The sequence below is a fragment of the Lolium perenne genome, chromosome 7, assembly GCF_019359855.2.
Source record: "Lolium perenne isolate Kyuss_39 chromosome 7, Kyuss_2.0, whole genome shotgun sequence".
Taxonomy (NCBI): domain Eukaryota; kingdom Viridiplantae; phylum Streptophyta; class Magnoliopsida; order Poales; family Poaceae; genus Lolium; species Lolium perenne.
Window position 1 is genome coordinate 103,914,107 of NC_067250.2, and position 12,842 is coordinate 103,926,948.

At 46.6% G+C, this 12,842-nt stretch overlaps 1 protein-coding gene across 1 annotated transcript; it reads right to left on the bottom strand.

Moving 5' to 3' along the window:
• Positions 1-10,573: 10,573 nt before the first annotated feature.
• On the bottom strand, positions 10,574-12,842 carry LOC127318317 (geraniol 8-hydroxylase). Its single transcript, XM_051348784.2, has 2 exons — positions 11,655-12,842; positions 10,574-11,523 (listed from the first exon to the last, which is right to left on the bottom strand). Exons 1-2 carry the CDS (start codon positions 12,804-12,806, stop codon positions 10,879-10,881), a joined length of 1,797 nt encoding a protein of 598 aa, XP_051204744.1. The 5' UTR covers positions 12,807-12,842; the 3' UTR covers positions 10,574-10,878.

Sequence of the window (12,842 nt, forward strand, 5' to 3'; positions counted from 1 at the left end):
TTCTAAAATGTCTTGAATAATTTGATACTTGGCAATTGTTGTGCTCATGTTTAAGCTCTTGCATCATATACTTTGCACCTATTAATGAAGAAATACATAGAGCTTGCTAAAATTTGGTTTGCATAATTGGTCTCTCTAAAGTCTAGATAATTTCTAGTGTTGAGTTTTGAACAACAAGGAAGACGGTGTAGAGTCTTATAATGTTTACAATATGTCTTTTATGTAAGTTTTGCTGCACCGGTTCATCCTTGTGTTTGTTTCAAATAACTTTGCTAGCCTAAACCTTGTATCGAGAGGGAATACTTCTCATGCATCCAAAATCCTTGAGCCAACCACTATGCCATTTGTGTCCACCATACCTACCTACTACATGGTATTTCTCCGCCATTCCAAAGTAAATTGCTTGAGTGCTACCTTTAAAATTTCCATTCTTTACCTTTGCAATATATAGCTCATGGGACAAATAGCTTAAAAACTATTGTGGTATTGAATATGTACTTATGCACTTTATCTCTTATTAAGTTGTTTGTTGTGCGATAACCATGTTCCTGGGGACGCCATCAACTACTCTTTGTTGAATATCATGTGAGTTGTTATGCATGTCCGTCTTGTCTGAAGTAAGGGAGATTTACCACTCATTTAATGGTTAGAGCATGCATAATGTTAGAGAAGAATATTGGGCCGCTAACTAAAGCCATGAATCATGGTGGAAGTTTCAGTTTTGGACATACATCCTCAATCTCATATGAGAACATTAATTGTTGCTACATGCTTATGCATTAAAGAGGAGTCCATTATCTGTTGTCTATGTTGTCCCGGTATGGATGTCTAAGTTGAGAATAATCAAAAGCGAGAAATCCAAATGTGAGCTTTCTCCTTAGACCTTTGTACAGGCGGCATAGAGGTACCCCTTTGTGACACTTGGTTAAAACATGTGTATTGCGATGATAATCCCGGTAATCCAGGCTAATTAGGACAAGGTGCGGGCACTATTAGTACACTATGCATGAGGCTTGCAACTTGTAAGATATAATTTACATAACACATATGCTTTATTACTACCGTTGACAAAATTGTTTCTTGTTTTCAAAACCAAAGCTCTAGCACAAATATAGCAATCAATGCTTCCCTCTGTGAAGGGCCTTTCTTTTACTTTTATGTTGAGTCAGTTCACCTATCTCTTTCCACCTCAAGAAGCAAACACTTGTGTGAACTGTGCATTGATTCCTACATACTTGCATATTGCACTTGTTATATTACTTTACATTGACAATATCCATGAGATATACATGTTATAAGTTGAAAGCAACCGCTGAAACTCAATCTTCCTTTGTGTTGCTTCAATACCTTTACTTTGATTTATTGCTTTATGAGTTAACTCTTATGCAAGACTTATTGATGCTTGTCTTGAAAGTACTATTCATGAAAAGTCTTTGCTTTGTGATTCATTTGTTTACTCATGTCATTACCATTGTTTTGATCGCTGCATTCATTACATATGCTTACAATAGTATGATCAAGGTTATGATGGCACGTCACTCCAAAAATTATCTTTGTTATCGTTTACCTGCTCGGGACGAGCAGGAACTAAGCTTGGGGATGCTGATACGTCTCCGACGTATCGATAATTTCTTATGTTCCATGCCACATTATTGATGATATCTACATGTTTTATGCATACTTTATGTCATATTTATGCATTTTCCGGCACTAACCTATTAACAAGATGCCGAAGAGCCAGTTGCTGTTTTCTGCTGTTTTTGGTTTCAGAAATCCTAGTAAGGAAATATTCTCGGAATTGGACGAAATCAACGCCCAGGGGCCTATTTTTCCACGAAGCTTCCAGAAGACCGGAGGACTTACGAAGTGGGGCCACGAGGTGGCGCCACACTAGGGCGGCGCGGCCCAAGCCTTGGCCGCGCCGGCCTGTTGTGTGGGGCCCTCGTGTGGCCCCCTGACCTGCCCTTCCGCCTACATATAGTCTTCGTCGCGAAACCCCCAGTACCGAGAGCCACGATACGGAAAACCTTCCAGAGACGCCGCCGCCGCCAATCCCATCTCGGGGGATTCAGGAGATCGCCTCCGGCACCCTGCCGGAGAGGGGAATCATCTCCTAGAGGACTCTTCACCGCCATGATTGCCTCCGGAGTGATGAGTGAGTAGTTCACCCCCGGACTATAGGTCCATAGCAGTAGCTAGATGGTCGTCTTCTCCTTATGTGCTTCATTGTCGGATCTTGTGAGCTGCCTAACATGATCAAGATCATCTATCTGTAATGCTATATGTTGTGTTTGTCGGGATCCGATGGATAGAGAATACTATGTTATGTTGATTATCAATCTATTACCTATGTGTTGTTTATGATCTTGCATGCTCTCCGTTATTAGTAGAGGCTCTGGCCAAGTTTTTACTCTTAACTCCAAGAGGGAGTATTTATGCTCGATAGTGGGTTCATGCCTCCATTAAATGGGACAGGATGTGAGAAAGTTCTAAGGTTGTGGATGTGCTGTTGCCACTAGGGATAAAACATTGATGCTATGTCCGAGGATGTAGTTATTGATTACATTATGCACCATACTTAATGCAATTGTCTGTTGTTTGCAACTTAATACTGGAAGGGGTTCGGATGATAACCTGAAGGTGGACTTTTTAGGCATAGATGCATGCTGGATAGCGGTCTATGTACTTTGTCGTAATGCCCAATTAAATCTCACTATACTCATCATATCATGTATGTGCATGGTCATGCCCTCTCTATTTGTCAATTGCCCGACTGTAATTTGTTCACCCAACATGCTATTTATCTTATGGGAGAGACACCTCTAGTGAACTGTGGACCCCGGTCCTATTCTTTTACATTGAATACAATCTGCTGCAATACTTGTTCTTTACTGTTCTTCGCAAACAATCATCATCCACACTATACATCTAATCCTTTGTTACAGCAAGCGGGTGAGATTGACAACCTCACTGTTTCGTTGGGGCAAAGTACTTTGGTTGTGTTGTGCAGGTTCCACGTTGGCGTCGGAATCCCTGGTGTTGCGCCGCACTACATCCCGCCGCCATCAACCTTCGACGTGCTTCTTGGCTCCTACTGGTTCGATAAACCTTGGTTTCTTACTGAGGGAAAACTTGCTGCTGTGCGCATCATACCTTCCTCTTGGGGTTCCCAACGAACGTGTGTATTACACGCCATCACACACCGACAACTTCTTCCCGGACCTCAGCGACTTCTTCGACAACCTCAACATGGGCGACAACGACGCTGCTGTGAAGTATGTGATCTTGTCGTTTCTCTTTCAGTTTCTGTTAGAGTTCCTTCTTCTAGTTTCTGTGGTAGATGCGATCGGTTTATCTTGTTTAGATGTGATCTGTTCATCTATCTTACTAGTCTACACGATTAGTTTATTTGTTATTTTCATAGTCATGATTTATCAATTACTTGTACGGATTATTTCATATGGATATTTGCTTATATATTCAACAATCCAAAAACCTGATTTTAGGCAAATCAATTCAAGCAGCGTTGCTGCCGCTACTCGACCTCCCCTCTTTGATGGTATGCATTACAAGAGGTGGCGCACAAAGGCAGTTCTATGGTTTACAAACCTAGGCTGTTTTAGCGCCACAGATGTTAGACATGAGGGGCCTCTCTCTGCAGAGGAGCAGGAAAAGTTTGAGAAGGTCGACGCCATGTTTAAGGCGGCCTTGTTCAGCATTCTTGGGGACAACATTGTTGATCCGTACATGGCTTTCAACGATGGTAAAGATGCGTGGGATGCGCTCGAGGCCAAATTTGGGGTCTCGGACGCTGGCACTGAATTGTATGTCATAGAGCAATACTATGACTACAGGATGACTGATGAGCGCTCCGTGGTTGAGCAGGCTCATGAGATTCAGTCACTTGCCAAAGAACTCGAGCAGTTTAAGTGTACCTTACCGGACAAATTTGTGGCCGGTGGCATTATTGCCAAGCTTCCTCCTTCGTGGAGGAACTTTGCTACTTCTCTGAAACATAAGAGACAAGAGTTTTCCGTTTCGGATCTCATTGGCTCGCTTCATGTGGAAGAGAAGGCGAGAGCAAAGGACACACGCGCTCGTAGTTTTGAGGGAGGTTCTAGTGCCAATGTGGTACAGAAGAAAAACTTCCAATCTCACAAGTCTAAGAATAAGAATAATGGAAAAGGCAAGTTTGACGAGAAGAACAAAGCCTCTAACTCAACCAACTTCAAGAGGAAGACTCCTTATAAGAAGAAAGGGAACTGCCATGTTTGTGGCGCTCCTGGACATTGGGCTCCTGATTGCCCAGAACGCCATGATCGGCGTGGGAACAGCGGCAAGTCCGCAAATGTTGTTATTGGTGTTGATACTGAGATGAAGGACGTTGGGTACGGTACTTCTCCTACTGTCCTTTCAGTATGTAATTCTCCTGATTGGTGGATAGACACCGGAGCCAATACACATGTATGTTCTGATGTCTCTATGTTTTCTTCTTATCAGGTCGCAAGGACTTGCTCCGTGCTGATGGGAAACGGCTCACGTGCTTCTGTTCGTGGTGTTGGTACGGTGGATCTGAAGTTTACTTCGGGAAATACCATCCAGCTGAAGAATGTGCAGCACGTTCCGTCCATTAATAAGAATCTCGTTAGCGGATCGCTTTTATGTCGAGATGGTTTTAAGTTGGTTTTTGAGTCCAATAAAGTTGTAATTTCCAAGTGTGGACAATTTGTTGGAAAAGGTTATGTGTGCGGAGGCTTGTTCCGCTTATCTCTGTCAGACTTATGTACTCAAATTATTAATCATGTTTGCAATGATAGTGAGTCCGATATTTGGCATTCACGACTTTGTCATATTAATTTTGGGTGCATGACGCGGCTAGCGAATATGAATATAATTCCGAAATTTGCTATTGTCAAGAAATCCAAGTGCCAAGTATGCGTGCAAGCTAAGCAACCACGTAAGTCTCACAAGACTGCGGAGGCAAGAGACTTGGCACCGCTGGAGCTTATACATTCGGATCTTTGTGAAATGAATGGTGAATTGACAAAAGGAGGTAAAAGATACTTCATGACTTTAATTGATGACTCCACTCGATATTGTTATGTGTACCTCCTGAAATCTAAAGATGAAGCTCTTAATTACTTCAAAATCTTTAAAGCTGAAGCAGAAAACCAACTTGATCGAAAGATCAAGCGGTTAAGGTCTGATCGTGGTGGAGAGTATTTTTTCCAACGAGTTTGATTCTTTTTGTGCAGAAGATGGTATTATCCATGAGAGAACGCCTCCCTACTCACCTCAGTCAAATGGGGTGGCCGAAAGAAAGAACCGTACTCTAACTGATTTGGTTAACGCCATGTTAGATACATCGGGTCTATCCAAGGCATGGTGGGGGGAGGCGATATTGACTGCATGTCATGTCCTAAACCGTGTCCCCACAAAGAACAAATCCATTACCCCGTTTGAGGAATGGGAAAGGAAAAGGTTGAAACTCTCTTACCTACGAACTTGGGGTTGTATGGCGAAAGTAAATGTGCCAATACCCAAGAAGCGCAAGCTTGGACCAAAAACCGTGGATTGTGTTCTTCTGTGATATGCATTTCATAGCATTGGCTACAGATTTTTGATAGTAAAATCTGAGGTATCCGACATGCATGTTGGTACAATTATGGAGTCAAATGATGCGACTTTCTTTGAGGACATCTTTCCTATGAAAGAAACGTCTAGCTCATCAATTCAGGAGATGCCCAGTTCATCTACTCAGGAATTATTTCCTGAACCTACCATGGCTATAGAACACTTTGATAATCCTGTGGAGGATGACAATGAAGCTCCCAAAAGGAGCAAGAGACAGAGGACTGCAAAGTCTTTTGGACATGATTTCATTGTGTACCTCGTGGATGATACTCCCACTTCTATTTCAGAAGCCTATGCGTCTCAGGATGCTGACTACTGGAAGGAAGCTGTCTGTAGCGAGATGGATTCCATCTTAGCTAATGGAACTTGGGAGGTTACTGATCGTCCTTATGGGTGCAAACCTGTAGGATGCAAGTGGGTGTTCAAGAAAAAGCTTAGGCCCGATGGTACTATTGAAAAGTACAAGGCACGACTTGTGGCCAAGGGTTATACTCAGAAAGAAGGCGAAGACTTCTTTGATACATACTCACCTGTAGCTCGACTGACCACTATTCGAGTACTACTTTCCTTGGTTGCCTCACATGGTCTTCTCGTTCATCAAATGGATGTTAAGACTGCTTTCCTAAATGGAGAGCTTGAAGAGGAAATTTATATGGAGCAGCCTGATGAATTTGTAGTAGATGGTCAAGAAGGAAAGGTGTGTAAATTACTAAAGTCTTTGTATGGGCTTAAGCAAGCACCTAAGCAGTGGCATGAGAAGTTTGAAAGAACTTTAACCGCTGAAGGCTTTGTTGTAAACGGAGCTGACAAGTGTGTATACTATCGCCATGGTGGGGGCGAGGGAGTTATTCTTTGTCTCTATGTCGATGACATATTGATATTCGGGACCAGCCTTACTGTGATTAAGGAGGTCAAGGAGTTCCTATCTCATTGTTTTGAGATGAAGGACTTGGGAGTAGCTGATGTGATCTTAAACATCAAGCTGCTGAAGGATGACGATGGTGGGATTACATTGCTTCAGTCCCACTATGTGGAAAAGATCCTGAGTCGCTTCGGTATAGCGACTGCAAATCTTCTCCAACGCCTTATGATCCTAGTGTGATAATTCGAAAGAATAAAAGAATTGCTAGAGATCAATTGCGATATTCGCAGATCATTGGCTCGCTTATGTATTTAGCCAGCGCCACTAGGCCTGACATCTCCTTTGCTGTAAGTAAACTCAGCCGTTTTGTGTCTAGACCTGGAGATGTTCATTGGCATGCTCTTGAGAGAGTTTTGCGCTATTTGAAAGGCACTGCGAGTTATGGCATCCACTATACTGGGTATCCAAGGGTACTTGAGGGCTATAGTGATGCAAATTGGATATCTGATGCTGATGAGACTAAGGCCACAAGTGGTTATTTGTTTACACTTGGAGGTGGCGCTGTTTCCTGGAAGTCTTGCAAGCAGACCATCATTACGAGGTCAACTATGGAAGCAGAACTCACAGCATTAGACAGAGCCACTGGTGAAGCAGAGTGGCTTCGTGAGCTTTTGATGGACTTACCTGTGGTTGAGAAATCAATACCCGCTATTCCTATGAACTGTGATAATCAAACTGTGATCGTCAAAGTAAACAGTTCTAAGGATAATATGAAGTCATCAAGGCATGTGAAGAGGAGACTGAAAACTGTCAGGAAAATGAGAAACTCCGGAGTTATAGCGTTGGATTATATCCATACGTCTAGAAACCTGGCAGACCCCTTCACAAAGGGACTATCACGAAATGTGATAGAAAATGCATCGAGGGAGATGGGTATGAGACCCACACTATGAGCTGCCCACGGTGGTAACCCACTCTATGTGATCGGAGATCCCGTGAATTAGAGCTGGGAGACAAGCTGTTGGTCAGCTGAGAGGAGAGTATATATCCCTATAGCAATTTTACCACTCCGTAAGATGCAATACTCTCCTAATCTGCATGGCAGGTTGACAATTATCTTAATGTGTTCTAAGTGGCTTATTTTAGCAGAGATGTTGTCCTACAGAACATCTTTTGAAGAACACACCTATATGAGTCTGATTGTTTAACGTCGCAATCTATGAGAGTTGGGTGCTCTCTAGTAAACTCATGAAAGGCCCTGGAGTATGACGTATAAGCTCCAAACCGCGAGGAATCCTCGCGGCAGCCTAGTATCGGTCTAGGCTTTGTATGAAGCTAGTACGCAGAAAACTTGTAGTTCAAGGCATAGTCCACTATCCAAGTTGCAATCTAGTGTAATATGAAGCTTTAAGTGGAAGTTCAACTTAACAGTCTCCACAACATACCGGTATATAAAACAATGTTCTGGAAACTTACTGATGAGATGTGCCAATGAGAGTTTGTGGGGGAATTGCTGGAATTTTGGGCATTTGACCTTTGGCCCATGGCCCATTATTAAATTCTGAAACTCACATGGCCCATTCCAAAAAAAATCAGTGGCAGCACTAGTGGGAGCTGAAGTTTAGTCCCACATTGCTAGTTAGAAGAGAGTTGGAGTGGTATATAAGGTGGGTTGTTCTAGTCCTAGTAAGTGAGTGAGAAGAGAGAGAGCCCTCGCGCACTCCTCCTCCTCCGCCGCCCGCCTCGCCTCGCCTCGTCACGACACGTCACGGCGCGCCGCGGGTTGCGGGAATCTCGCCGAGCCGAGCTTATCTTTTTGCTGTTTGGGAAATTAATTGTGTAATCAATTTCGAGTCATTAACGGACGCGTTACTCAGCCGTTTTGCCTTCCGGTTTTTCTGGATCGTGGCTGTGCCGACTCGGACGTGGGCTGCGTCCCACGACCTTCCCGAACCGCACTATATAAGCGCGGACGCCAACCCTAGTCTGTATTAGACGCACATGCGACTACCTGTTTCCAGTTCATTGCGCCGCCGCCTTCGTATTCCTCATCCCGTCCGTCGGTGTGCACCGACTGCCGGGACAGTAGGCCTCCGGAACCCTGCCTCTCGTGAACCTGTACGGGTGAGGGGCGATCAGGTTTTTGGGGAGCGCTCCGGTGCGACTACTGGCATCACGACGTCGTCCTCGGACGACGAGGTCCTCCACACCGACAACTTCTTCCCGAACCTCAGCGACTTCTTCGACAACCTCAACATGGGCGACAACGACGCTGCTGTGAAGTATGTGATCTTGTCGTTTCTCTTTCAGTTTCTGGTAGAGTTCCTTCTTCTAGTTTCTGTGGTAGATGCGATCGGTTTATCTTGTTTAGATGTGATCTGTTCATCTATCTTACTAGTCTACACGATTAGTTTATTTGTTATTTTCATAGTCATGATTTATCAATTACTTGTACGGATTATTTCATATGGATATTTGCTTATATATTCAACAGTGCTCTCGGCAGAAGTATATAAGCTCTAAACACCAAGGACTCATGCTAGCTCAAACAATGGGTTATATCTTGTGATTGTTAACTCTGATTGTTCAGGAGGTGGTGAACACAATGTTAAAAGGAGCCCAATCGCACGAGATTGCAGCGGCAATCTTCGATGACTGCTTTCACTTGTTGACGGAGTTCGTGAGAAAATCAGTTCGAATACAACCCCACGAGCTGAATTATGTAGTTGATGAGTTAGCTAGGTTAGCGAAAGGTTTAATTTAAAATGTGTGCATAAATGAACCACCCGATGCTACTATAGCTCTTTTGGTTTTAGATGTACTCTAATGAATGAAGAGGAGAGTAGTGTTTTAGCACATGGAAGCATATGCTACTTAATTTTGAAATACATGTTAAGTACATTTTTTAAAAATTAAAAATTAAAACGAAAATTTGCACGTATATCTTCACGTGTTACACGCTCAGAAAGTCCCCCACTCGATTTTCAGAGCCCCTTATACCTTACCGATAGTACAGCTAGTTGCCCCCACTCAGCCCAAAAAAAATCCCCCACTTAATTTTCTGGTCTACTTTTCAAGGGAAACAAGAAGCACAGCCCATTAAGCATTAACTGGCCTAGTCACGTTACGAGCTGGAGGCCTGGAGCAACACAAACACACGTCAGTACAGCGAAGGGAGGGAAAGTTTGGCGAGAAAACTAAGCGACGGAAGTTTCGCGAGAGACGAAGCGACTCGGTCCCCGCCTGTTGCCCTTCTCGCCGCCCGCCTCGTGCCGTCGCCTCCGCTCTCCGGCAACCGCCGTCTCCGTCCGCTGTGCACGCCGGCCGGACAACTGGCGACTGTCCATATATCCTTAGAACTTCGAAGATTGCCTGATTCGACATCAAGGTAAGCCCCAACTCACCAAGTTCTTCACCAATTCCTCTTCTCAATCCCTCTGTTATGATTTCTTAATTATTTTCTGTTTCTAATTCCATGTCAGTATTGTATTAGTTCCCATGCAAATGGCTTGACTGAGCCTAGTTTTACTCTCTCGCTATAATTTCTGATACACATAAGAGAATTTTGTATGTTTGAGTATGCGAGATAGTGAGAGTAGAAGAAAATCTATATGAACTCTTTGCCCGTGTATGACAAATTAATTTAGATACAGTATATGCAGAGAAGCTATGGAGCGAATTTATAAGGAAATATGTTCTTTTTGTGAACTTCACTTTCTGAAAATCTGGAATGAACTCGCCATATCTTAATGTGACAATATTATCGTATAAGGAAATACGTTCTTTTTGTCCTTAGTTCCTATGTTGTTGTGAGCTTGGTTTTTTTTTTTTTGCCCCCACACATTTTTCATCCTGGCTCCGCCCATGTGTGTAAAAAAGATAAAATTCAGTGCTAAAAATAAGACTTTTCAGAAGATAATTTTTCTCTTTCTTTACAGACCACAAAACATATTGGTTTCTCATGAAACTTGACGAACGCACATATATTGTGAAGATGTATATGTAGAATTTTTTATCAAAAATTTTCGACATTTCACAATATTTTTTTTAGTAGAGTAAGCATATGCACCTAGGGCCGAATTAAATTTCCAAGCTATATAAAAATAATAATACTACACTTTTTAAACCCCAAGCTAGGCTCGAATGTAGCAAAAGGTACCACCACGGCACCACTGATCTGATGACTTCCTTCCTGCCAGCATCCTAGATATGGAATGTCGCACTGCTTATGTATACGGTCCCGCGCACTGTTATTACAAAACAAGCAGGCAATTAAAATTGTGAAAAACCGAACGAGATTTCTTTTGGATCAGCAGCACGACTGCACGTGATGGGGCTCCGAAATTGTTGCGCACGGATTCATGAGGTGTAGGACCATCTATCTATGCGGAGTAGAGCTCGGGTCTGGAAAGCCTCGGCGTCGGCACGGCGACCAGCGGCGTGGCTTTCTTCATGACGATGCCGAACTTCTCCGTCAGGTCCAGCGCCGCGCCCTCCGGCAGCTCCCAGTCGAACGCCTGCAGCAGCATGGCGATGGAGTAGGCCGTCATCCGCTCGGCCATGGCGATGCCCGCGCAGATCCTCCTCCCGGACCCGAACGGCATGTAGTCCAGCTCGCTGCCGGTGAAGTCCACCTTGCGGCCGTCGACGCTGTCCTTGGAGGCGGCGAACCGCTCCGGGACGAACTTGGCCGGGTCCTCCCACGCCTCGGGGTCCCTCATGATCGCCCACGCGTTGACGAACACGCGGCTGCCGGCGGGCACGCGGTAGCCCCCCACGGTGGTGTCCTCGCTGGGGCAGTGCGGCACCATGAGCGGCAGCGCCGGGTGCAGGCGGAGCGTCTCCTTGACGACCAGCTGCAGGTAGTGCAGCTGGGGCAGGTGCGACTCCTCCACCACGCCGTCGACCCCCACCACCGCGTCCAGCTCTTCTTGGACCTTGCGTAGTATGCTCCGGTTCTGCAGCATCTCCGCCATGGCCCATTCCACCGTGTTGGACGTCGTCTCTGTCCCACCGACCACCATATCCTGTCAAATCGTGACAGTACATACGCAGAAACAAATTGATTAAGTAATCCCGAGGTCTTGGGTGTATTAGATTAGATTATAGGTGTGGCCGTAGGACTGCTACTGGAGGAAGCTAGTGATTGGTTGGTTACCATGAGCAGGGCCTTGACGTTGGTCATGGTGAAGGAGGCCTTCCCGTCGCCACCTTCCTTCTCCATCTTGAGCATGTACTCGAGGAAGTCCTCGGACGTCTCCCCGCCGGCCTGCTCGGTCTTGACCCTCTGCTCGATGATCCTGGCGAAGATCTCGTCGAAGCGGGTCTTTAGCACGTCCGACTTCTTCCGGATCCCCTGCAGGTCGAACCGCGTGAGCGACGGGAAGAAGTCGGACACGTTGGGCGCGCCGAGCATCTCGGTGATCTCGGCGACGAGCTCCCGGAACTCCTTGCCCACGGCCGTCCGCTCGCTCTCGGTGCCGATGTTGCCGCCCCAGAGCGTGCCGGTGATGACGTTCATGGTGGTGAGGAAGAGCTGCGCGCCGACGTCGACGGACTTCCCAGCGGCGGCCGCGGCGTGCAGGTGCGCGAGCGTGGCCCTGAACTCGCGGCGGCGGAGGCCGTGCACGTTTTCGAGGCCGGCGGGGCTGAGCATCTCGCGGACGCAGACGCGGCGGAGCAGGCGCCAGGTGGGGCCGACGGGGTTCCACACGATGTTCTGGCCGCCGCCGTAGGAGATGGAGCGGGCGGCGTCTGGGATGTCGCGGCTGGAGAAGACGAGGTCGTTCTCGCGCAGCACCTCGCGGGCGAGCGCCGGGGAGGTGATGACGATGCCGAGCTTGGAGCCGAGGCGGATGGAGAAGATGGGCCCGTACCGCGCGGCGAGGCCGGCGAAATAGGTGTGCAGGTCCGGGTCGAGGGACAGCAGGCTGCCCAGGAGAGGGAGGCCTTTCGGGCCTGGTGGCAGGCTGCCTTCGCCCCCGCCGCGGCGACGGCGGAGGGCGGCGACGTAGAGGAAAGCCGCGGCGAGCAGCGCCCCGTAGAGCAGCGTCGTGGTGGTGGCCGCGTCCATGATGGCGGCGGTGGTGCTGGCCACGCACTGGGACAGTGAGAGACGGGTGGCGACGGTGCGCGGCGAATCCCGGCTGGATATATGGGCTAGGCGGTGGTTTTCTCTGTAGGCGTTGGTGGGAATCGCCGCAGGTGGACGGGGGCCGCCAAGCGCGGGGATGCGGCGTTTGTCTCTTCCCGGCAACGACCGGCCTGCTCCTGCCTGCCGGAAAATGTAGGGGACACTCGTCGTTGACATCGACGCAGATACTTATCCTGTGCTGCTCTGCCAAAT